The sequence below is a fragment of the Mauremys reevesii genome, linkage group 15 (genome assembly GCF_016161935.1).
Source record: "Mauremys reevesii isolate NIE-2019 linkage group 15, ASM1616193v1, whole genome shotgun sequence".
Classification (NCBI taxonomy): Eukaryota; Metazoa; Chordata; order Testudines; family Geoemydidae; genus Mauremys; species Mauremys reevesii.
In genome coordinates this window covers 23,794,552-23,817,510 of record NC_052637.1, presented here as the reverse complement: position 1 = coordinate 23,817,510, position 22,959 = coordinate 23,794,552, and the positions used below count along the sequence as shown (strand labels likewise).

The following is a 22,959-nucleotide window of genomic DNA, read 5'->3' as shown; positions in this document are numbered from 1 at the left end:
AAACAAGTCTGAAGCATACAGGATTTTCTACTGACCTCAATCTCATGAATTATCTTTAAACAAAATCACAACGAATTTGCACTTGAGTGAGAGTTGTAAATCCATCAAGCTCACAGGGCTTTATAAAGACGGGAAAGGATCGTTATCCCTATTTTACAGATGGGGAAACTAAGGCACAGCAACGTTAACTGTCCAAGATCACTGTCTGTGGCAGAGCCAGGAGAGAACCCATGTCTCCAGGTACCTTTCCCTGCCCTTTTGCCCCTTGACAGCATTTCCTCTTAATAACCATTTTCATAGGAGGGAGCAGCAGAATCTCCACTGCAGGACTCGCTGCATGAAATTCTCTAGCCTACATCATGCCACAGGGCAGCCTAATTGCAATGGTCCCTTGTGGCAGGATCTGACCAGACTCAGCTGGGCAGGGCCGTTGCAAGATGGGGGGTTGGTGTTAAACCGATTCCATTGCACACACGCTACAGACTGGAGTCAGAGCATCCTGTAACATGGCCCTGGTTTATACCAGCAAACCCACAGACTTGCCCCAAACGGCTGGGATCTTACTTAATGCTGTTGAGAAACCCAGCTGTTGCTACATGGCTCAGTGAACAACCAGCTCCTTGGTTCGTGTCTGTTGCCCCCCACGCTACTCTGAAATGACTGTCCACTTGGATTTTTTCTTTATTATTTTCAAGGGTTGTAAAACTCATTTCAGTTTGGGACATAAAAATATCGCAGTCCATCAGTCCCATCGGTCCAGCCAAAGGCAGAAACCTGGGCAGCTCCCCTCTGTTGCTGGGAGTTGCAGCATATGAATTCCACACGCTGCGCTCTTCTTCCCGACTGTGGTATAAAGCTCATTCTTCACATGGCTGTGGCTTCTCGTCTGCTGGCTCAAAGCTCCACAAATTCTTCTGTGGCTAAACAGCAGGTTGGGGGTGGGGAGCACGTAGGGTTCCTTGGATTTGCTGGGAGAAACTGCAGTAGACTTGCCAGCCCCCTTTGCACAGCCAGGACCAGGGTCTTTCTACAAAGGTCTTATTAGGTGCCAATGGGCTATTTCACAAACACAGAATGTCTGTGCTTGAGCACAGCACTGCTCTGGGTTTTCTTTTTAGAACAGCCGTCCTCCAAAGTGGACCCACTGTGGGAATGCTGGAAAATGCAAAATTACAATAAAAATTGCCTCCAAAGAAGGAGGCTCTAACCGAGGAAGCAAAGAGAGGCCATTTCAGGGATGACCAAATGCTAGTCCCCAGAGATCAGGGATGTGTAGGGCTAGCGAGGCATCTAGGACTTCTACAGAGAGACAAATGTGATGCTCAGCAAGGATTCAAACAAACAGCAGGTTGAGCAAGTGTAGATATTTCCAAACCAAACACTAGTGCATTCACCAAAGCCCTTCTTGAAATGGCAGATGCCACCTGTGCCTCCTCTGATCCCACTTGGAGCTGGGGAGAAGGCTCTCCTCGTAACAGCATTTAAGGGCTACACAAGAGAAACATGAGTGAAATTCACCTAGTGGACTGCTGCATTCTGCCTTCCAGCAGATCACATGCTGAGATGGCTGCAGAGACTAGACACCATAGCTCCAAGGATTGGACAGGCCAGGAGCTCAACAGGTCAGCAGGATGCTGGGGTTTAAAGGAGCATGAAGGAAGCTGTGATGGCATCCCGTGCGATGAGATTGCAGAGGGGTGGATACTGATAGGCCTTTGTTCTTCTCACCCCTGTTATGAGCATGCTGGCATCTACTGACACACTGCTTCCTTTCTCCCACACTCTGCCTGTCTTGTCTGTGCAGATGGTGAGCTGTTGAGGGCAAGGACTGTCGCTTCTTATGTGTCTGTGTACAGCCCCTAGCACCATGGGCCCCAATCTCACTAGGCATGATTGTTCTGTCCTAACCAGCACTGGTTCCTATTGGGGAACTCATTCCCTGCCAGCAGGTCAGAGATCAGAACACCCCCGAGTACTCAGAGATGAGGTCTGGCTCAAACCCCACCTCACTGGTCTTTTTAAAGAGTCCAACCATAGATCTGTGACTCAGCGGTCATTAATGCTGGGTTTGCAGCGGGGGTGTGGCCAGGAAGGATCACAGCCAAGTTGCTATTGCCAGGAGGGCTGTCCTAACATCAAGCGCTTTGCGTGAGGAGAGGGGCTGGAAATCCACTCCTGCTTGGAGTCCCGGAACCCAGCCCTGTGACTCAGCCTGCATTCTCACTTATCTCCCATTTCCCTGCACACACTGCTCTCACACAAGGTCACTCCCCCAATTACTCACGCTGGCGTTTTGTTTAGGAAATACCACCTAGGATGTCCTGTCCCTGTAAGGGGGGGTGACAGGGGCCTCTGCCAAGACAGCATAATCCAGCCTTCCTTGCAGTGCTCTGAGATGGGAAAGTCTGCGACACCACAGACGCCGGGGGAGAGGGACATGTACTGCAAATTAGCAGTGCCCAAAAAAATGGGAAGTCAGTCAGTGTGGGTGAGAGTCCAATGGGGCTGCCAGGCCCGATGCTGGAGAGTCAGCGCCACAGGGGTGCGCCAGGGGAACTACTAGCTGAGCTGGGTGCTTCTCCAGTCTGCTGACTTCTTGCTTGTGCAGTCTGAGCAAGTGTCCTGAAGGCAGGGCCCCCACCCCTTCCGGACAGGCACAGATTGTGTGCACTCAGGGCATTTCCCACCGTACTGCGTCCATCCTTCACCATTCACTGTGCTTCTCCTTTGCCTCCGAGGACAAAGGGACACACACACACACACACACCAGCATTGCTTCCCAACCATCTGCAGTCTCAGGCTACCCAGAGCTCACCATTAGTGACTTAACACTGAACTTTCAGCCCAGATGACCCCAGAGGAATCGTTTCTCCTACCACTGAAATGCAGCCATCTCTGTGGTGGAGCACAGCAGCCACCTAATAGCACAGAGCAACACCACATTTTAGAACAAAGAGGAAGGATGGGCTTGTGGTTGAGGCACTGAGTCAGGCTATTGAGGTTCAATTCCTAGCTCCACCACTCACACCTAGTGTGACCCTGGTGTTTAATATACCTGTGCCTCAGTTAGCTATCTGTTTAGGAACCTACAAGGTATGGGGGCAGCTAAGCAGGAGTTTTGAGAGTCTCAGTGAGGCCTGATTCTGGGATTTAGGCACCCAGAGTAGCAGATGCCTAAGTCCCTTGGGAAATTCAGCTCAGTGTCTTTAGCGGTTAGGGTGTAGGAATGAAAATCAGAAGAGGTGGGTTCTGTTCCCAGCTCACTGTGGCACCTTGTCCAGACTGCCCAGTGCCTCAGTTTCCCAGCTGTAAAATGGGGGTGATTCCCTCCCTTTGTAAAGTGCTTTGGGATTCTCAGGTGAAGTGTGCTATTAATATTATCACTGGTGCTGGAATAGTCGCCTGGTTATTCCTCTTCACCTTTGGAACGTAATCACCGCCTACCCCTTCAGTTCTTTGCTTTCGATACCCTTAAAGCGTTACTGCCCTTAAGTAACTGGCTTAGTGAGAATCCTCCCAACGTCTCTGGAAAGCACAGAACCTGTTCAGGGAAATTCTCTGTGCTGCTGCAGCAACTCCCATTTCCCAGGAAACAGTCGCAGGCTCAAAAAATAAAATCAAAACAGCCATCGCACCGAGGTGGAAGAGAGATAAGAGACTTGGTTCTGACCCACACTGCAGTGCAAAGCAATAACATGCCAGCTTCCGAAAAGCTACCAGCTTGGATGTTTGTCAAGAGGCTAAATATAATCCAAAGAGGGCTACATTTAGAGGTATTATTAATAAACTTTCCTGGCCTTCCTGATGCAGTTAAGTGCACTTTCCATAAGAGACTGGGTGTGTCTCATCTTTTCCAGGTTAGCATTATGATTACGCTATGACAGATGCCAGAATTAAAACAAAAAACATTCCGATCATTCAAGTCCAGCAGGAGCTAGAGGGCCAGATCCACAGCTGGGATACAGCCTCATAGGTCTACTGAGCTCAGTGGGATGCCACCAATTTACACCAGTTCAGGATCTCACACTCTGGGTTTAATGGATGCTGTATGGGCCAGCTTCAATGGAAATTTATACCCTACGTGGCTGCACTGGGAGCCCTGATTTCAGTAATGCGCGAGTCTGGCAGTTCACTTGTATTATTGCTATTATTTGTGTTTCAGTAGCACCTAGATTTCCGAACCAAGATCAGAGCCAAATTGTACTGTACATGCATAAAGCTAGAGATTGTAAACTCTCTGGGGCAAAGACTAACCAGACAAGACAGTGCACGTCTTATTCTCCTTGTTTTACAGGATGGGAATTGAGGCACAAAGAGATTAAGGGGGGAGATTTTAAGGCTAACTTGGGAGTGGCGTGCCTAACTGCCTTGGTTAGTCTCCCCTTAAAGTGATTTAGCCACAGTCACACAGGAGAATCTGACACCTAATCAGGAGTTGAACTCTGGTGGCCTATGGCCCTGTCTCATGCCTTAAACACAAGATCCTCTTTCCTCCACTCACAACTTGAAAACTAACATTGACATCCATATTAAATCCTGAGCAAGGTTTCCTCCCCCCCCCCACCCCATCTCCATTGGGGGGGGGGCATCAATCCATGAATCCCTTACCCAATTCACTTCAAATTTGGTATAAACATTCATTTTCAGCTCCATAGCTAGCCTACCAATTTTGAGGTTAACATGACCTGCACTTCCCTCCCCCAGAGGCATGGGCCCCAAACACAGACATGTAATAGAAACACAGCTGACAGCTTAGCTATGGAGCATTCACCCATCTGCCACTCAGCAACTGAAGTACAACCTAAAGTTGGTGGATTTAAAGGGGCTCAAAATTCAGGACATGAAAGAGTCCAGGTTCTCCCATTAACGAAGCCCAAATGTATATTTCATAATCCACATTTACCTACATCAACATTAAACACACCACCAGTTAACTCACATTCAAAAAGATGACACAGAAAGGAAACACAAATTATGCCCAGCATGGAAAAGTTAACATCGCTACAAAAATGTGGAATTTCTCTCCTTAAATTCACCAGATTTGTTATTGACATACCAAGCTGTCTGGTGTCGCAGGGGGGTGTCACATCTGGCCAGCTGGCATGCCAGGCTGCCTCCAAAAATTGAATTCAGAAATGGCCATTTTGGGGGCACACAAAGGTGTTTATTTCACCCAAATCCAAAAAAAGTTGACTTTCAAAGAGAGAACGCCACCGTGCATTCAAGGAAGGAACACAACCAACAGGAGGACAACACTACCTCACCCACCTTGTCTCTCCAATGTCCTGGGACTACCATAGCCACAACAACAGTGCAAACAACAGAAGAGGACAATACTCATTTTGAACAGTTTATAGCTCCATTAAAGCATACAGCTGCTTCTAACAGTTAAAGGTGAATGGAATGTGTTCAGGTAGAGAAAAGGCACTTCACCAGCCGGAGGAATTGTCTCCTGCTGAATTTCAAAGGCCTGCTGCAAACATAGAAGGTGTTGAGGCATCTCAAAAAAAGCCTGCGAGAATCTTTTATAATGGAAAGTGTTTGACAGACTAAATTATAGGAGGTGCTACTCACTCCTCCCATAACATGTACAAAGAAATTATTCACAAACTGGAGATTGAGGGGGAAGAGAGAAGCCTGCAGCAGGGGGTTTTCAAGCAACTCCATGGTCTTTAGAGGCACTGGCGCTAAAAAATCCCACCTCTTTGGGCTCTTACTTGGTATAGAAAGAAAGCTATTTATATAGTAGAGACTCCACTCCTAATCCCATCCTGCATTGTAGGTTAGGCACACAAAGATGGTTAAAATGGTGGACCACATTTCCCATGATGCCTTGTAATGGGCAGGCCTACAAAGATGGCTACCCTAGGCCCAGCTTTTCAACCCTTATGTCACTCAAAGAACTGGAGAGCTCCAGCTTCTGGTCCTCAAACCAGGGCCAAGAGGAGGGGCTACTGTCCCATATTATATTCCCTAGGCTACTTCCTCTTCATCAAGCATCCATTTGCAACAGAAAACCATGGAATGTGTGTTTTTAAAGAGAATCTTTAGTTTTTACATTTTATGAAAAAATAAAAACATATAGTGTGGAACCCCCATTATCCTATCTACTTGGGACTGGGGAGAGATCAGGTCATCAAAAATTTGGATAATCAGGAGAATGGGTAGTGCTCAGGCTGTCAGCCCTGGGTGGCAGGGCCCTGGCTGTCAGCTTAAAAATTGTAAATATATCAATAAAACATTGTGTTCAACTGATACCTATATATATTGTGACTAGGGAAACTAAAGTTCCATGTTTCATTTTAATTGTGGAAAAACAGATTTTATGTTCTTTTTAAATCAGAGAATTTTGTTTATTTTATCATGGAAAAGTAGGAGCCCTGCTTGCTTATCATAAGATTTTGTATTTTAATTTCCCTGTTTCTTCAAGAAAAACAAAAGAAAGAAAAATCTAGAGCAACCAGGCTGGAATATAATTTACAAGGTCCACAATTTGTCTCCATGCTCACAGAAACTATAAAAATCAGCAGGATACAGGCTCCCTCTTGTGGAGGTGATAAACTGTGTAGAAGCATGAAGATTTCAGCAGTCACTGCTCTGAGCTCTGCCTATGGACAAAGTTTTCTTTGTTCTAAACTTTCTTCATAGATATTATCTACAGTATTTGGTGGCACTGTTAGTATCCCAGCTCCCAGCATTAGCAAGGATTACACAGCTGGGCTCAATGACGCTCAGTTTTTAAATGTTTATAATGAAGCATAGGTGCTGGAACTAGGGGTGCTGCCACACCCCCGGGCTTGAAGTGGTTTCCCTTATATACAATTTGGTTAAATGGCTCTCAGCAACCCCACTATACAAACTGTTGAAGTACTGCTGTAACTAAGCTTGTTTGCAGTGGTGTTGTAGCCATGTCGGCCCCAGGATATTAGAAAGACATGGTGGGGGAGGTAATATCTTTTAGGGGGTTCAAATAATTCCAGTATAACCCAGCCCCATCAAGGACCCAATAGTGTGTTTTTGTTTAGGTTTTTTTGGGGGGGGGGGCTTGTTTTGTTTTGACTTTTTGCTCTTTTCTTCCCATGCAGTGCCCTAGACTTCTCCTTTTAGTGCCCTGAATGGGGTGATCATGCCCCCTTTAATGCTTTGTAGCTGCTGTTGATGATATCCACAGCAAAACTGGCTGTGTAGTGAGATTCACTAGAGTTGGGGGACTCTCTGGGAGTGGCAGTGCAGTGAGTAGGAGAAGGATACGGAGTCTCTCTGGAGCTGGGGGTGCAATGACAGTGAGAATGAAGGACTCAGTCTCCAGGGCCCATGTTGGAGCTGCTGCTAACAGGAGCTAAAAAACACACCTATTCTCCTTGCAGAGACAAGGCTGCAGAAAACCCCATTGCTGCCTAGAGCCGTGATCCTGCAAACACTCAGATGTGAATTTAACTTTTAGTATTGTGTTTGCAGAGTTAGAGATACGTAAATCTAGATGCCCAAGTCTCAAACAGAAGGTCTTGCTCACAGGCAGGGATCCTGGAGCATTTCAGTTTTAGCAATCAGCTGTTCAAAAAAAAAATCCTCCCCTAAATCATGTAATAATATTGCCTGCTACACAGCTATGTTTGACCATGTTTGCAGGCGCACATTGCCAGTTAGGGGCAATGGAGCGAGGGACACTGAGAGGGATAGGAAGCCAAAAATTGGCTTTCCTTGGTTAGAAAATAGGTATTTGGAAAAGGAAAAGGCAGTGCAGGAACAGCATCAGAGCAGGGGCTACTAATGGAACAAGGGCGGGAAGGGGTCACTATAACTTGCAAGTCACCTATTTTTAGCGTAAGGTATTTGCTTGGGCCCTTGGCAACCTTGTGTTTGAGTTGCTAAAATTCCCAAACACTTATTTTTAAAACCTTAACCCTTGTTCTACTTAAGTTTCCTGTCTCCCTTACCCCCACTGCATGCCCCTGGTCTGTCATTATAGATAGTGTACTCCTTGGACCTGGGTTTGGGGGTAGGTCTCCTCTTCCAAAGTGCTCAAAACTCATGAGTCAGCTCCCAAAATAGCATCAGATTCTAAAAGCAATAGGTTTGGGATCTTTTTATTTGCCTGCTGCTGGTGGAACTTTTAGAGGTCACATTTGCAAACTTTTCTCTGCAGCTACAAGGGCAAAAAAGGGGGGCATTTTTTTTCAAAATGGAAGCTGAGATTCTCACATATCACATGACTCCAGGAGCTGGGGCTTTAATAAATCAGCATGAGACAGGAACAACTCTAAGGGAAAGAATGTTGCTGTCTCATACCTATGTAAATCACTGATGTTACATTCATGTAAAACTGTCAACAGCAAAGACAGCCTCTTTTACTTAATTATCTGAGAAGTGATATGCATAGTAAGGATCAAATTCAGCCCTGATGAACTCCATCAACTCTGAGGCCTGGTTTTCCATCTCCTTACTCCACTGATTAAGCTGCACCAGTTTAAGACGAGAGTGATGCAGCAGGGAATCAGGTTCTAGCAGCCCTAGCAGGTGCAAGGAGCATTCAACACCCCCCACAACCTGGCACCTTTGAACAGGCATCTCCATGGGAATTCAGGATATAGATGTCATTGCTCTCCCACCCCCAAACCATGGGCAGGGCACAGAGCTCTAGTGCCACCTGTCTGTCCAGTCCAGCCAATAGGCTTGTTTAACAGCTCCTGCTGTCCCACTACCCTCCACAGCAGTGATACTCAGACCCCAGAGCTGCAAGTGACTCTTCATGGTGTCCTGCATCTCATGATATTAAAACACTGACTTAATTATTAACCCATTTATGTTATTAACCAATCAGAAGGCCTTTGTTATGTTATTAACCAATTGTAGAGTACTTGTTCAGTCATTTTGCTGTGATAAATATATTTTTGCAGGGGAGGGATAGCTCAGTGGTTTGAGCATTGGCCTGCTAAACCCAGGGTTGTGAGCTCCATCCTTGAGGGGGCCAGTTAGGGAACTGGGGTAAAAATATGATGGGAGATGGGTCCCACTTTGAGCAAGGGGTTGGACTAGAGGACCTACTGAGGTCCCTTCCAACTCTGATATTCAATGATTTATAAAAATAGTAACTAAAACAATGAATTCACACTCCTGTGGCTCTTTTCACTAATGCTGATGGCTAACTGGGCTCCTGAATCACAGGATCAACCCCACCCCACAATTAAACATCTGTGGATGCCTGTGGTCATCCTGGTATGACCCCTGGTGGCCAAGGTATGGACCCCCCCACTACTTCACCAGGATCACACCCCAGCATCCCTTAATAATTACTGCATAGGCACTTTTGTATGAGACAAGTAGCTCTTTGGCTGGGGAGTGATTTAGTTTTCTCAGTCAAACCTACTACACCAGGTTCTTCAGCCTTTGCCCTTTCTTGGAATAAACAGGTTTTTTTTCTGCCCCCCCCCTCAGGGTTTGTGGTTAGCTTACATGCATGTCTCTGCCCTCCCCAAGCCTACTTCCATGCAGAGGTTTTATGCTGCTTATTGCAGCTAGTCACATTCTTCCCTTCCTAGGCCTACCTTCTTCCTGATGGGTTTGCTACTTCTCACAGCTAGGCAGTTTATTCCTGCTCACCCTGGGCCTGCCCTCTTCCTGAAGGACTAGCAGGCAGTTTTTTCTCTTCTCATCCCCTCCAAGCTGACTTAGGCCTCCTGTCTCCTCCCTAATTATACTCCCAAGCAGGTGGCACTTCCACCCCATCAGGCCCCAAACTGGGTGCACCTGGTTAGTCATCAGGGTGGCTGAACTCACTTCATTTAAGGCTGTGATACCACCCTCTTCAGGGCCAGTGTAGAGAGCTCTTCCGCAGTCCACAAGGTGTAGTGCTCTTCCCCAGAGCAGCTCTGTACAGCAGTCACCTCACCTGCCCTAGCTACTGACTGGATAATTTAATTGTATAGCCTGTGTTATTGTGTGGTAGAAACTGGGCCTCAGAGAGTGATTTCTGTATTCGTTTTCATTACTCCACAGACTGTAGAACCATTCAGATCAAATAAAGGGTACTGGCTCATATGGGTGAAAAAGCTGTGCTGGTACATTCAGTTGCATATCCTGTCTATGTTCTTGTTTGACTGTATTATATGCAATAAAACAATTGATTTCATATCACTATTTTTGTTTAAAAAAAAACAAACCCCACCCCAAACCAAAACAGGGCAGCATTGTCTCTTTAGTGCAATGATGTGCCTTGTGAAAGTACAATCCAGCCAACCTACAGTGTCTTAATGCATCTCTCTCTCTCTATGGACTCACGGTAGACCCAACTCCACTAAAGAGAGGCTATATTTTGTATTTATTTACCACTAGACTATTTATTCCTTCCACTCAGCATGGCTCATGGTAGAATGGCTGCAGCTAAGGGGAGGGGACTTACAAGTGATTCAGTGGACAAACTGGTTTTTCTCTTCAACTTCACCCCCCACACTGAACACTATTACCCACTCTATAGTGGGATTTTTCTCTTATTGTTACCCACTGCTTTGCAAAGATCAGTTTCATCACTGTTATTCTTTCCTGTGTCCATCCATCGGTTTCTTTGCACTCAAATATATTTTAGAGTGGTGTGGTGGACGAAGCATAGAGCTAGAAACACCCAAACGCTAACCTCTGCTCTGCCATGATTTGCTGAGTTGCCAAGGGGCACATCAGTTTCCTCATCTGTACCATGGGAACAGGGGGCTGTGGTGTGCACTAATGTAAGCAAAGCAATTGGAGTTCCTCACATGGAAGGAACTATAGCTGTCCTTGTTAATAACATGTGTGACTCAACAAGCAATCCTTGTTAAGCTGTGTTATTATTCCGTTGCCTGTCGATCCAGTGTCATCAATTTCTAGTAAGGGCACCCAATCTGGTAGACAAAGCATTATTTAATTTCAAGACTTTATAAATATGTATTTACAAAAAGATATTAGTCCAAAGAGTTTAACAAATGTACAGCGCCGGAGTTTGAAGAGATTTTACAATTTCAATATATTGCTTTAGTATAGGAAGAAAAACATTGTTAATGCAATCCCACAATTTAGAGCCAAAAAAAGACTATGCTTTTAAATTAAAAATACCCATCCAGGGTTATATTCTCCCCTCTGATGTAAAAGACCAATCCTGCTTCAACTGAGTTACAGGACAAGGGAGAAGTGGTCCCCTCTCGACGTCGCTTTTCCAGCAAAACATGTCACCTTCCTCCGTTTAACTGAACAACATAACCCGAAAGTCCATTAGCACACAGCAGATGCAGATTTCTTACCAACCCCAGTGAATTTGTTGGCGGGCACAACTTGAGGAGCAGTTATAGCATGAATTAATGTAACATAAACCTTTCTGCCAAATTGGCATTCAAGCGTTAGGTTTTTAGACAGCTCCAGAATATGAATTATTCAGATTGCATGAATCCACCCTGCCAGCAACACAGTGAGTGAGAGGAAAGTGGCCAGTTGAAAGTTTGGAATCATACCTGAATTTTTAGTGAGGGCTGTTTTCAACTACTAATAATGTTGAGCTGCACTTTACTAGCAAGTGAGCCTGAGCATTTCTCTATGTGTGTGGAACACAGGGGTCACATAAGCACACACATATACAGAGAGAGAGAGAGAGAGAACCAGTGGGGGAGGATCAGCTGTCAGTTATCTCCACTAACAGCAGTGCCATCCTTTGCAGACAGACTGGCAGTCAATGCAGGTCTGCAATACACCATTTCCTGCACTGGCAAACTTACTGATGCATTTATCAGGCATCACCACCCCCATCTATCCCAGGGAGCCTCAGATACATCTACACTGTGTCCAAGGCGGTATTGTGGTCTGTTAAGACAGCATGAAGCACTTTGTTTTATTAGTGATGGCCAGGCAACAACCACTCACAGCTTCACTTTGCTGCTAGTATTTTGCACAGCTTCCCCTGAAACCCACTGCCCGCTCTCATGCTCTCTGTTCAGACACACACCACAGGGTAAGGGGGAATTCTACCCCACACTAAGGGTTTAGTTCCATGCCATCCTAGCTCCTGCCTTATTTGGGAAGCAAAACTTATATAAATTGAGCAAGGTGGAATCAAAGCTGCAGCATAACCTCTCAATCAGGTGGTAATCGGGCTGTCCAGAATATCAAAGTATCGTTCATAAGTAAAGTAACTGAGCTGCTTAGATGTCACTTTAAGATCCCACCCAAGTCAATGACAGAAGTCCCATGGAATTCAATGGGAACAGGTTCAGGACCAACATCTGCTAACAGGTCATCTTCTAGCTACATTCAATGTACAGAATAAGAGTGGGATTTAGACAGCAATTATCTCCAACAGCAGAATTACTTCTGCAGGTAGTAATTCTGCAGGGTGAATTGCTATTTGATGCAATTGCTGGAAGGACGGGGGAGTTCTTGAATGATATAAAACCTGCCTCATTTACATTTTTCACATTGACAAATTATGAGGAAGGATGCCCAGTAGTTTTATCTCTTACTTCACCCCAGACTGTTTAGTTCACATTTAGGCTCCAGATCTATGATTTTCTTTTAATTAAAAGATTAGGTGAATTACCTCAAGTGCCTTAACCAAACAAATTATTAAAAGAGCTCTGAAATGCAAATGGTTGCAGAAAAACTGAGAGTAATTTGCTATGAGAGTTGACCTGAAGTCTTGCAAGATTTAATTTAAAAAAAAAAATCCACACAGTTTATGTAGCTCCTAAACTCATGGTCAGAAAACATTTACTGTTGTTCACCAGTATAAATCCAATCCAATTTTGGATCAGTCTTCAGGATTCGGCTTGGTCATCTTTAACCACTGTCTGTGGAAGAAAGAAAAGGGGTATTACTTCAGAACTACGCTAGTCACAGCTGGACTCCTAGGGCAAATGCTTCAGAAAGATGGCCTGTGCCTTCTTGGATAGGAAACCCTTGACAAATCAAAGAGGTTGACTAAATTTGAGCCTAAAAACTGAGTTAGGCCATGTCTTCACTGCAAAATGAGGTGTGTTTTTATACTGAGTCAGCTATTTCAGTGTAAAATCCTAGTGAAGATAAGGCATGGGTAGTTTTTACCTTGATGCAACTAGTCAACCCCAGGTGAGGGGGTAGATTGTTGACAATGGTGTGCTACAGATGGAACTTAGACCCAAGTATACCACAGAGAATCACGCTAATTCATCAGGACGTCAGGCTGCCACGAGGGCAAAGTACCAATACCCATGCTGGGAACTCCTAATTAGGAGTTCTTCCACCCCTCACCCCATACCCTCTTTAGGCCCAGGCAGGGGAGGAAGTTTGTGGACAGAAACACAGATATGGCATGTGAGAAACAGCTTTCCTCCACTCCTGCAGCAATAGATTTGCAATGAAACCACCACTTTTTACACTGTTCACAAGCCCAGCAAATTGTAAAACCAACATACATTTACTGAACGGTACAAGTTTTTCTACATGCAGCAATAAAGACAATAAAACTCAGCCCAGTTACCTTTTTCTTGCTATGGCACTGCCAGCTGAAAGCTACTGGGCTAAAGAAGACTGCTCCAAAGTAACTTGGTTAATGAGCCAAGTCTCAGTGTCCCATGTGCCCTATTTAAACACATGATGAGAAGAGACATTTAGGCTTCACTCAGTAACCTTTGGGATCCTCACCTGCCGCAAGAACTGTCTTCCAAGATAGGAGGTAGCCATGCTGGTTAAATTTGTTCTTCTGCCCACTTTACACTTGATATAACCATACAGGTTGGCCCCCTGTAGAACCACTCCCATTGTAACCACTGCCTGTGACAGAGGAGAAAAGACACAAGGAACAGGAGTTTATTGTCCAGTTCTCTAAAGTCAGAGGCGACAAATCTGTCCAAGTATTTAATGCACCCAGTCACTATAGGATTGAGTTGCTAAACTCACCAGCCATTTCACTTTGAATGAGAACAGGGCACTGAAGGCAAATATCACCCAGATGACAGGACAGGTAACTAGTCCTAACCAGAAGATTCGGGACTCAGCTTCAGATGAAACTTTTTTCCCTTGAGCCGATGCCTGGAAATGGAAGGAAGCAAAAACTGAGCAGTCTGTTTCCTTGTACAGCTCACGTTATCATTAAAAACAACCCAGAACCAACATCCCACAAGTGTTTACATCCATACTGCAGCGCACAAGTGACTGCTAAGATGCACTCCTAAGGCACGTGGGGAGCTTTCTAGCCTTCTTGGTGCTGTGGAAACATGGCTTTTTTTTTTTAAAAGGACTTTTCCTGTCAGTTTTCTGGCTGAAATGAAAAGTGGAATACGCCCCTTGATATTTTTACAGACCGAATAAGGGACATTTTTGAACTATTAATGTAACACCCCAAGTTCCGGATAACATCAGCCACCAGAAGAGCGTACCAGCGGCCCATCATCACATGCCCTAGTGTACAGTGTCTCTATCACAAACCAAGGGGGTGGGAGGGAACAAGTGATACATCTTATTACTGTTAGGAAGCTGGTGTTGCCATAGCCAGCAAAACTTCCCCTCAAAACAATCATCAGCTAACTGGACTGGCGCATCTTTATTAACACTTAGCACGTGCTTATTAAAAAGTCCCTTGTAGTGTATTGCACTGTATAATTATCCAGCACGAGACAGGCCAAGACATACCGCAGAGCCTTTGGTATATTTCAAAGCACTGTATAAGCAACTCTGTCTAGCTGCTCCCAATAGATGCAAAATTAAATCCTTACGCCCTTGGTAAGTAGGCCAATGGAGAGTAGTACAAACAAAGGGGACAGTGCTGATTCATACAGACTTACTATGTTTATATGTTTTCATACTAGTTCCCTAGTATTACTGAGCCTGAGGTCATGTCCACTAGATGTGGAAAGAATCGAGCCTGTGAGCACAAGCTCTCAAGCAAGCATCCATTCCCTATTTATATATTTCCCCCCAAGACAATATTAACCCAATATAGCTTAGGAGGTTCAGACAACTCAACTGAACTGCAAGTATTCTATTTATTTCCTCTGCTCTAGTTTCTCTAAACTAGTTTGATCTGGAGAAAGGGTGGTCCAGTGGTTAAGGTGTTAGTCTAGGATTTAAAAGACCTGGGTTCAAATTCCTGCTCAACCACAGAATTCCTGTGTGCCCTTGGGCAAATCATTTAGTCTCTCTGGGCCTCAGTTCCCCATCTGTACAATGGAGATAACAGCCTTCCCTGCCCCACCAGGGAGTTGTGACAATAAATACATTGAAGATGGTGAGGTGCTCAGACACTACGGTGATTGGGGCCATATAAACATTTAAGATTAACAGACAGATCGTTTAAGAACGTAAGAATGGCCACACTGGGTCAGATAAAAAGGTCCATCTAGCCCAGTGTCCTGTCTTCTGACAGTGACCAATGCCAGGTGCCCCAGAGGGAATGACCAGATCAGGTAATCATCAAGTGATCCATCCCCTGTCACCCATTCCCAGCTTCTGGAAAACAAAGGCTAGGGACTGATGAAACGTTATGAGAGTTAAAACATTTAATATCAGAAGTCTTACATTGACTTCACACAGTGAAATGGTCTCTGCTCTTGGGATCCCACAAATGAAAGCTGGGGGCATGGCTGGACTCTAGCTCTCCACAATGACCTGTTTCACTTTTACACCAAAGGAGATACAGAGCCTCTAGGTCACTGGCTCCATATCAGATCAGGATAGTGACTGAGAACCATTCAGAGTGGCTGAGGGTTAACAACATTTGATGGCCATGCACTATCCTGTATGAAACAAGCTGGTGCTTTCAGCCCGTGACTAGTGCCAAATGTCCACCTCACAAAATCCATCTCTCACAAATGTTATTCCTCGGTACATGGAGATTTTACCAAACTGCAGCAGTTAAAACACAAACATTAAACATTTACCTTCCTGGCTTCAAACACCCAGTGGCTCTTGCCATCATCATCCACCTGGTTCCACCAGCGAAGGCCGACCATCAGCCGGCCCGTAACATTCTGGAGAGGGTAAAATATAGGAGGAAATGGGGTTCAGAGAGATTTTAGCCCTATACCACCAACCAAAGAAATACTTCCTGTACCTTGCCCATGAAATACCAGAATGAACATTCAAAACCAATTCTTCCCATGTCTTCTAAACTCCTAATGTCTTCAATTGCTACGGCAACCTCAACAACCAATGCCACCACTTATTATATCAATTGCTACCAGACCATATTCCTTAAACTGTATTATAGGTGATGCTGGTAGTTACCGGCATGGCTTATATTTAAGGCTGCCTAACAGTTCCCATTATAAGACGACGAGGAGGACATACACTGGAATTTGTAAGACTTTGTGATATGGGCCTCACCTGTCAAAAAAGTCACCAGCTGTCACTGTTTGAACTGAAATTTTCCAAGTCAGTAGTCTGCCTCAGGGTGGGAAGACTGGGGCTTGCTGGGTATCAGTGGAATGAGTGGGGAAGTTTGGGACAAGTAGCCTCGGAAGTGGACTGGGGATGGGAAAGACTGGGACAAAGAGCCTGGAATGAGGATTTAGGATCACAAATTCTTGTAATTTAAGACTGTATCATAATTCACACATACTGTACAAGGGGATAAACTAAGATTGCACAGGCAACCTTAACTCTAGCATCTCCTAACTTCTGAGAGTGCTTGAGACTGTCATCTTAACGTTCTTTTAATGTAGAGTTTATGTGTAATGCCACGTGCTGTAGGCTTGCACTACGGATTCTAACTGGACTCCAAAGGTAGCTTCTCGGTATCCTTATTCTGTCCAAGGCATTAGCAGAGCTCCATTGGGGCATGCTGTTGGGGAACATCCTGTTGTTTCAATATTAACACTTCCACTAATAAGGTAACTCATCAGTCTGACGGGCGAGGCTACAAAGTCACTGTATACATAACTCTGCTAAGAGTGACGAGCAGAAGCAGCTTTAAAGAGAAAGCAGTTTATTAGTACCACCAGGCAGCAGAACTGTGCACTCCTGTTTTAAAGCCCAATAATGAATTTGTATGAGGTGTGTGTCAGTAATAATAATTAACATGCCAGGGCAAGCCACAGCAACAGCCTGGTAGCTTCTCTTGAGGTGGGAACTGAGAATGCCTTTGTCAAATGCTAGTGCAGTAAAGCAAGGCAACTTCATTAGAGGGTAATGGAGTGGAAAGCCAAGTTCCTAACAGTATTGGGGTAGTACTTTATTCCTGAATTTGGTGATCTCAATAAGCAGAGCCAAGTATAATGCAAATAGGCATTGTTTAGGCTCTCTCGTGGCCATGCCAATGTATTTTCTAGCATCTACAGCCCAACAATTAATTTCAATAATATTAACAAAAAAACTGTGGGTTGGGGTTTTCTGGCAAGTCTTGAATCTGAAGGAGACATAATTTCTGTTTATGAAGCCTATAGTGCATTACGTGAATCAAATGAAAGTCTGAGATTAACCCTATCCCTTTCCACCCCTCCAAAATAAATGAGACACAGAATTTGAGATTAAGAGATTCCCAGAATTTCTAAAGTTCTGAAAGAAATTGTAATGTTTCATATCTTGCAGGATCTAAAAGAGCTGACTTTATTTTTGAACAAAGCCAAACATATTCAGACAGTTTGACCTGGCCTGTTGCTCTCTTGAAAGAATATTTTAAAGTGATAAAAGGGGACTTACCTTTACTGCCCAAAAGTCACACGACAGGAGCAGGATAATTGACACCATGCACGCAATAAAGCTGCTGCTGATCAGTTCACAGAGAAGATAGACAACTATTGCACTGACTCGGAAGAACAAGTGGAAAAATGATGCCACTGGGTGCCTGTAAATGATACATCAGAAATACAATTCAGTCATAGGTCTCCGAAACAAGAAAGAAGCCACTTGGTAAAGAGCTGACGTGGTCTCTCAAGGCAGAATAGGATTTTTTTCCATCTGCACAGCCTAGGAGGGCAAATGCCTTTAAATGAGACCGGTTTGCAGAGCATGCTGACAATAGTGGGAAAGATGAGTGTCGCAGCGCTAGTACGCATCATTCTATATAGCATAACAAAGTCCTCTAGGACAGGGGTTCTCAACCTTTTTCTTTCTGAGACCCCTCCCAACATGCTATCAAAACTCCATGGCCCAGCTGTGCCACAACTGTTTTTCTGCATATAAAAGCCAGGGCCGGCATTAAGGGGTAGCAAGCAAGGCAACTGCCCGGGGCCCCACACCACAGGGGAGACCACAAAGCTAAGTTGCTCAGACTTTGGCTTCAGCCCTGGGTGATGGGGCTCGGAGCCCCTGGCTGCAGACCTGCACAGCAGGGCTTTGGCTTTCTGCCCTGGACCCTAGCAAGTCTAACACTGGCCATGCTTGGAAGACCCCCTGAAACCTATCCGCAGCGCCCTCAGGGGGCCCGGGCCCCTGGTTGAGAACCACTGCTCTAGGAGATAACTACACAGACTTGTCCTGCCTGTGGCCATTTTCAAAGTGCTTGCAGGATTTGAGGTGGGAGAGAAGAAGGGAGCAGGGAAGCCCTTCAGAAGTTCTCAGTATGTGGCAGTTTTTGAACAGTAACATTAAGACAGACACTTATTGAGATGAATGGAAGCAGATCGCATCTCTCTATAGGGAAATGCTGCTCTTTTCTCAGTCTGCTCTGATGCATTTTCACTTCAAAGAGGCTTTACTCTACAGGAGCTCCCTGCGTATGGCTGTACAGCGCATTTGGGGGTAAAGCAGGAGTGAGGCTGCTGGATCAGCCACTATGATATGGCATGCAAGGGGAAGAAGGGAAACAGAACAGAGGCTATTCCAGACATGAGACTGGAGAAATGCTCATGGAGTGGCCTAGAAAGAAGGATTCCTCCCTCTATGTCCTGAAAAACTCCCTATTACACAAGACGCAGTGCACTGGAGCCAGGATTTTGACCAGTTCACACCTCTTATTGTTTCAGACTGTCTTCCTGAGTCCACACACAGACAACACAACATAGGGACCATCGCGACTATAAAGACATGGACTTTTTTTAATGGAAGATTAAATTATTCAGCAATTCGTGAGTAAACCTCCTACCCTCCCCGTTTGCCAGGAAACATTTCTTTAAAACATGACATTCACTTCTAAGAGAGAAACTCATTGCTCTTGCACCAAAAAGTAGACACGAAACAAACAAGAACAAACACGCCAGTCCTGCTTCTGCCACAGTTCTGGGTGGAACCCACGAAGGAACAATTTCTACTGACCACAGACCTTATCTTTGACTTTTTTGATCTCGTGGATACTTCTTCATCTGCGTCAAACAGTGACACATCTTCAGTGTCATCATTACTGTCCTAAAGTGGCAGACAGATACAAAATGTTACAAGAGAAGTAACTGATACAGTATTTTCAGATGCAAAAGGGGGATGGTTTTGATTATCCAGGTCAAAGAACTTGGAAATGAACCAAATGCAACAGAAATTACACACACACCCCAAACTGTTTTAAACACTGTCTCCTTCATCTTGCATCACATGAAGACCATCTTAAACACATGCTTTGAGTCCAAAGGGCCCTTTTGCAAACAGTAGGGTAATCTCAGGTCTTAATATAAGTCCTTTATGCACACAGCCTCAGTCCTTTTGAGCATTTCTGGACTTCTTGTTTATTTTCAGAGGCATAAACGTCGGCTTGTCCATGTTATATTAGGGTTCCACAGAGGACATAAATAGTGAAATTAGGGGCTGTCTATTTCTCAGAAGTTGGAAGTTACTTGTCTAAAGTCTGATTTACACATACTTTTTGCATTGGTATAACTATTTCAGTTAAGAGTGTGATTTTTTTTACCAAAATAGTTATAAGGGTACAACCCCTAGTCTGGACAGTTCTGCCAGTATAAAGGCCTTCACTGATATAGCTTATTCTCCTTTCCATGTAAGGATAAGCTATACTGATGTAAACACCTTTATACCAGTATAACTGCATCCACATTAAGTGGGTTGTATCACTTAAACTACATAGAGATAGTTAAAGCAGTACAATTTTTATTTGTAGACAAGCCCTCAGATATCTCCAGTGAGGTACATTTTCCTATCAATGGGCACACTTAACTGCCATTAACACTAAATCAGGTGTTTGCGACAGGGTAGCATTTTAAAAAAAAATCTGGCACATCTTTATCACAGAGTTTACAAAACTAAGATAGAGGATCTTCTCCTGCCTTCACTGTACAGCAGATCCTTTCTGTAAGGCCTGCCCAAGTCCAAGCTCTTTGGAGTCACTCGCATGCAGAATGCTGCAGCGTTGCTATGCAGACAAAGAAAATCACATCATGCATTCTTCAAAATCCTGGCTTCCCATTCAATTCAGGAATCTGCTCAAATTTGCCCTAACTGTTTTTATGACTCTTACCATGCCACACAATGGACCTACCCCAGCCCAATACACAGGCCATGTAAGTTCACCTCCCTGAATGTCTGATCCCAGATGTTTGGGTTTTTTAAAATTATTTGATGAACACTACACAATACAATGGCACACGTCTGCCCTGATTTTGCAAACAATCAAACAACTGATTAAGTATATGAGTAGTCCCAGGGACTACTCACACGCTTAAAGTTAAGCATGAGATTAAGCATTTGCAGGATAAAAAAACAATAATCTGGTAATTTTTTATGTGCGTCATTTTCAAAATTTGGCATAATTTCTTGGCATCTACAAATATATCACATCACTGTTAAGACACCATTCCTATAGGAGTTTCTATAGTTCTGCAAGAGGTTTAATAATGAAAAGCATTCATGTCTTTGTTCTTTGCATTTACTTAACTCAATGAAATCCAGATCCCTGACTAGGGCCTACTGATGCTACCACAATATAAATCCTAATTAAGCAGTAATTGGCAAATGGTTTAGTTAAGACAGGGATCAGCAACCTTTGGCCCGCGGCCCGCCAAGGTAAGCTCCCTGGCGGGCCGGTTTGTTTACCTACCACGTCCGCAGGTTCGGCCAATCGCAGTGCCCACTGGCTACGGTTCGCCTCTCCAGGCCAGTGGGGGCTGTGGGAAGCAGTGGCCAGCACATCCCTTGGTCCGCACTGCTTCCCGCAGCCCCCATTGGCCTGGAACAGGGAACCACGGCCACTGGGAGCTGCGATCATCCAAACCTGCAGACGCAGCAGGTAAACAAAACGGCCCGACCCACCAGGGAGCTTATCCTGGCAGGCCACAGACCAAAGCCTGCCGATCCGTGAGTTAAGATTTCCAGTTACTAGTGTTTATCCATGTGCATTTATTTTCAGGTCAATAATTGCTTATTTTTAGCAAAAATATTTTGATGTTTTAAATTGTTTCACCTAAAGTATTGTTGTAAGAAAAGGGCTCCTCACAAGCCCCCTACCTCCAAGCAGCAGTAGATCCCTGGTATTCATATCTTAACCTGCCCTTCCCCCAGTCTCCTAGTAATTCTTTTGCTATGCTCCCATGCCCTGAAATAACTGCTCTGACCCCATCACCGTCTGTCCAGAACCCCTTCCATCCTGATCCCTGCCCTCCGACCCCAGCTCGCCACCTGCCCTGAACCCCCTTCCACCCTGCCCTCCGACCCCAGCTCGCTGCCTGTCTTGAACCCCCTTCCACCCTGACCCCTGCCCTCCGACCCCAGCTCACCGCCTGTCCTGAACCCCCTTCCACCCTGACCTCCGACCCCAGCTCGCCACTTGCCCTGAACCCCCTTCCACCCTGCCCTCCGACCCCAGCTCGCTGCCTGTCTTGAACCCCCTTCCACCCTGACCCCTGCCCTCTGACCCCAGCTCACCGCCTGTCCTGAACCCCCTTCCACCCTGACCCCTGCCCTCCGACCCCAGCTCACCGCCTACCCTGAACCTCCTTCCACCCTGACCCCTGCAATCCGACCCCAGCTCACCGCCTGTCCTGAACCCCCTTCCACCCTGACCCCTGCCCTCCGACCCCAGCTCGCCGCCTGCCCTGAACCCCCTTCCACCCGCCGGCTCTGCTCATCCTCCCGTGGTGGCCTCTGAGCCAGGAACCCTCCCCCTACCTCTTCAATCACCGACCCCTGACCCTTGGCCTCTGACCCTTTGCCCCTCCCCGCGCCAGGCCGCTGCCAGCGAAGACCGCGGGGCAACCCCACTAACCCCGGGCTCCTCGAGACCCTCCTCACCTGCCGTAGCATCGTTGGAGCCGCCTCACTTCCGCCTCCCGCCACGTCACCGCCCGGGGCCAATCCCTCACGTGAGCCCCGCCCGTCGCGTGTCGTCATCACACCGCGCCAGGTGGGCGCACGAACAACGCGTAAGCGACAGGCCCTGGCCGCGGAGATGAGAGCGGCTGGTTGCTCCGGCGGCGCGAGCTCTCGGCCGGACCCCGTGTAGGCCCCAGCGACCGGGGCGGCTCCTCAGGGCCTCCCCTGGCGCTGGGGCACTGCAAGGCCGCCCCCAGCGTGGCGTGGCCGGGCCGGCGCCTGTCAGCTGGAAGGTCCCCAGAGCAGCCCCCACCCCCGCGTTAGGGGATCGGAGCCGGGCGGTTTTCCCCACGGCGCGTCGCCCCGGGTAACTGCATGGCTGGGGGGGCCTCGTGCACCAGCCCAAAGCGGGGCTGGCGAGATGCCATGTGCTAGGGAGCTGTAGTGCTGCCAGCCCAGCACCACACGTCTCCACTGCAACCCTGCGGCGCCCAGTGTAGACACTTGCTACAGCCGGCTAATAAATCCTCTCCGAAAGGCAGCAGCTAGGTCAAGGGGAGAATTCTTCCATTGGCCTGTCTGCGTTACAGGGGGTGGTTAGGTTGACTTAACTATGCCTCCACAGGACGTGAAACTTTTAACAGATCTGAGCAATGGATCCAGGGTGACCTAAGTTTTAGGTGCAGACCAGTCCTGAGGTAGGGATTTGTAGCAATGTAGTGACACTACTGTGAATTCCCTTTACATGTGTTGCTTTCTCTTTACTGTTAAGAAAGATGTATTCTTTAACTCAAGGTAACTAATGCACGAGAGCTATCTTGACTTAAAAACACAGTC

The 22,959-nt window shown here is 46.0% G+C and overlaps 2 protein-coding genes and 1 long non-coding RNA gene across 4 annotated transcripts in view; 1 reads left to right on the top strand and 2 right to left on the bottom strand.

Moving 5' to 3' along the window:
- The window catches only part of CDRT4 (CMT1A duplicated region transcript 4), a 109,450-nt gene extending 99,796 nt beyond the window's left edge, over positions 1 to 9,654 (bottom strand). Inside the window, exon 1 of the mRNA XM_039500262.1 lies at positions 9,546 to 9,654. The gene's annotated coding sequence lies outside the window, so the exon portion shown is untranslated. The remainder of the gene's footprint in view (positions 1 to 9,545) is intronic.
- A 1,219-nt stretch (positions 9,655 to 10,873) lies between these two features.
- Positions 10,874 to 22,224, bottom strand: LOC120383385 (Golgi apparatus membrane protein TVP23 homolog B-like). 2 transcript variants are annotated; one of them, XM_039501473.1, is made up of 7 exons: positions 22,102 to 22,224; positions 19,193 to 19,275; positions 17,632 to 17,776; positions 15,873 to 15,962; positions 13,894 to 14,025; positions 13,639 to 13,767; positions 10,874 to 12,806 (listed from the first exon to the last, which is right to left on the bottom strand). In XM_039501473.1, exons 1-7 carry the CDS (start codon positions 22,198 to 22,200, stop codon positions 12,774 to 12,776), a joined length of 711 nt encoding a protein of 236 aa, XP_039357407.1. In that variant the 5' UTR covers positions 22,201 to 22,224; the 3' UTR covers positions 10,874 to 12,773. The 2 variants fall into 2 exon arrangements, with proteins under 2 accessions (XP_039357407.1, XP_039357408.1); XM_039501474.1 differs by lacking the exon at positions 22,102 to 22,224 and adding an exon at positions 21,319 to 21,433.
- The window catches only part of LOC120383386, a 14,958-nt gene continuing 14,094 nt past the window's right edge, over positions 22,096 to 22,959 (top strand). Inside the window, exon 1 of the long non-coding RNA XR_005588437.1 lies at positions 22,096 to 22,232. This is a non-coding gene — a long non-coding RNA (uncharacterized LOC120383386). The remainder of the gene's footprint in view (positions 22,233 to 22,959) is intronic.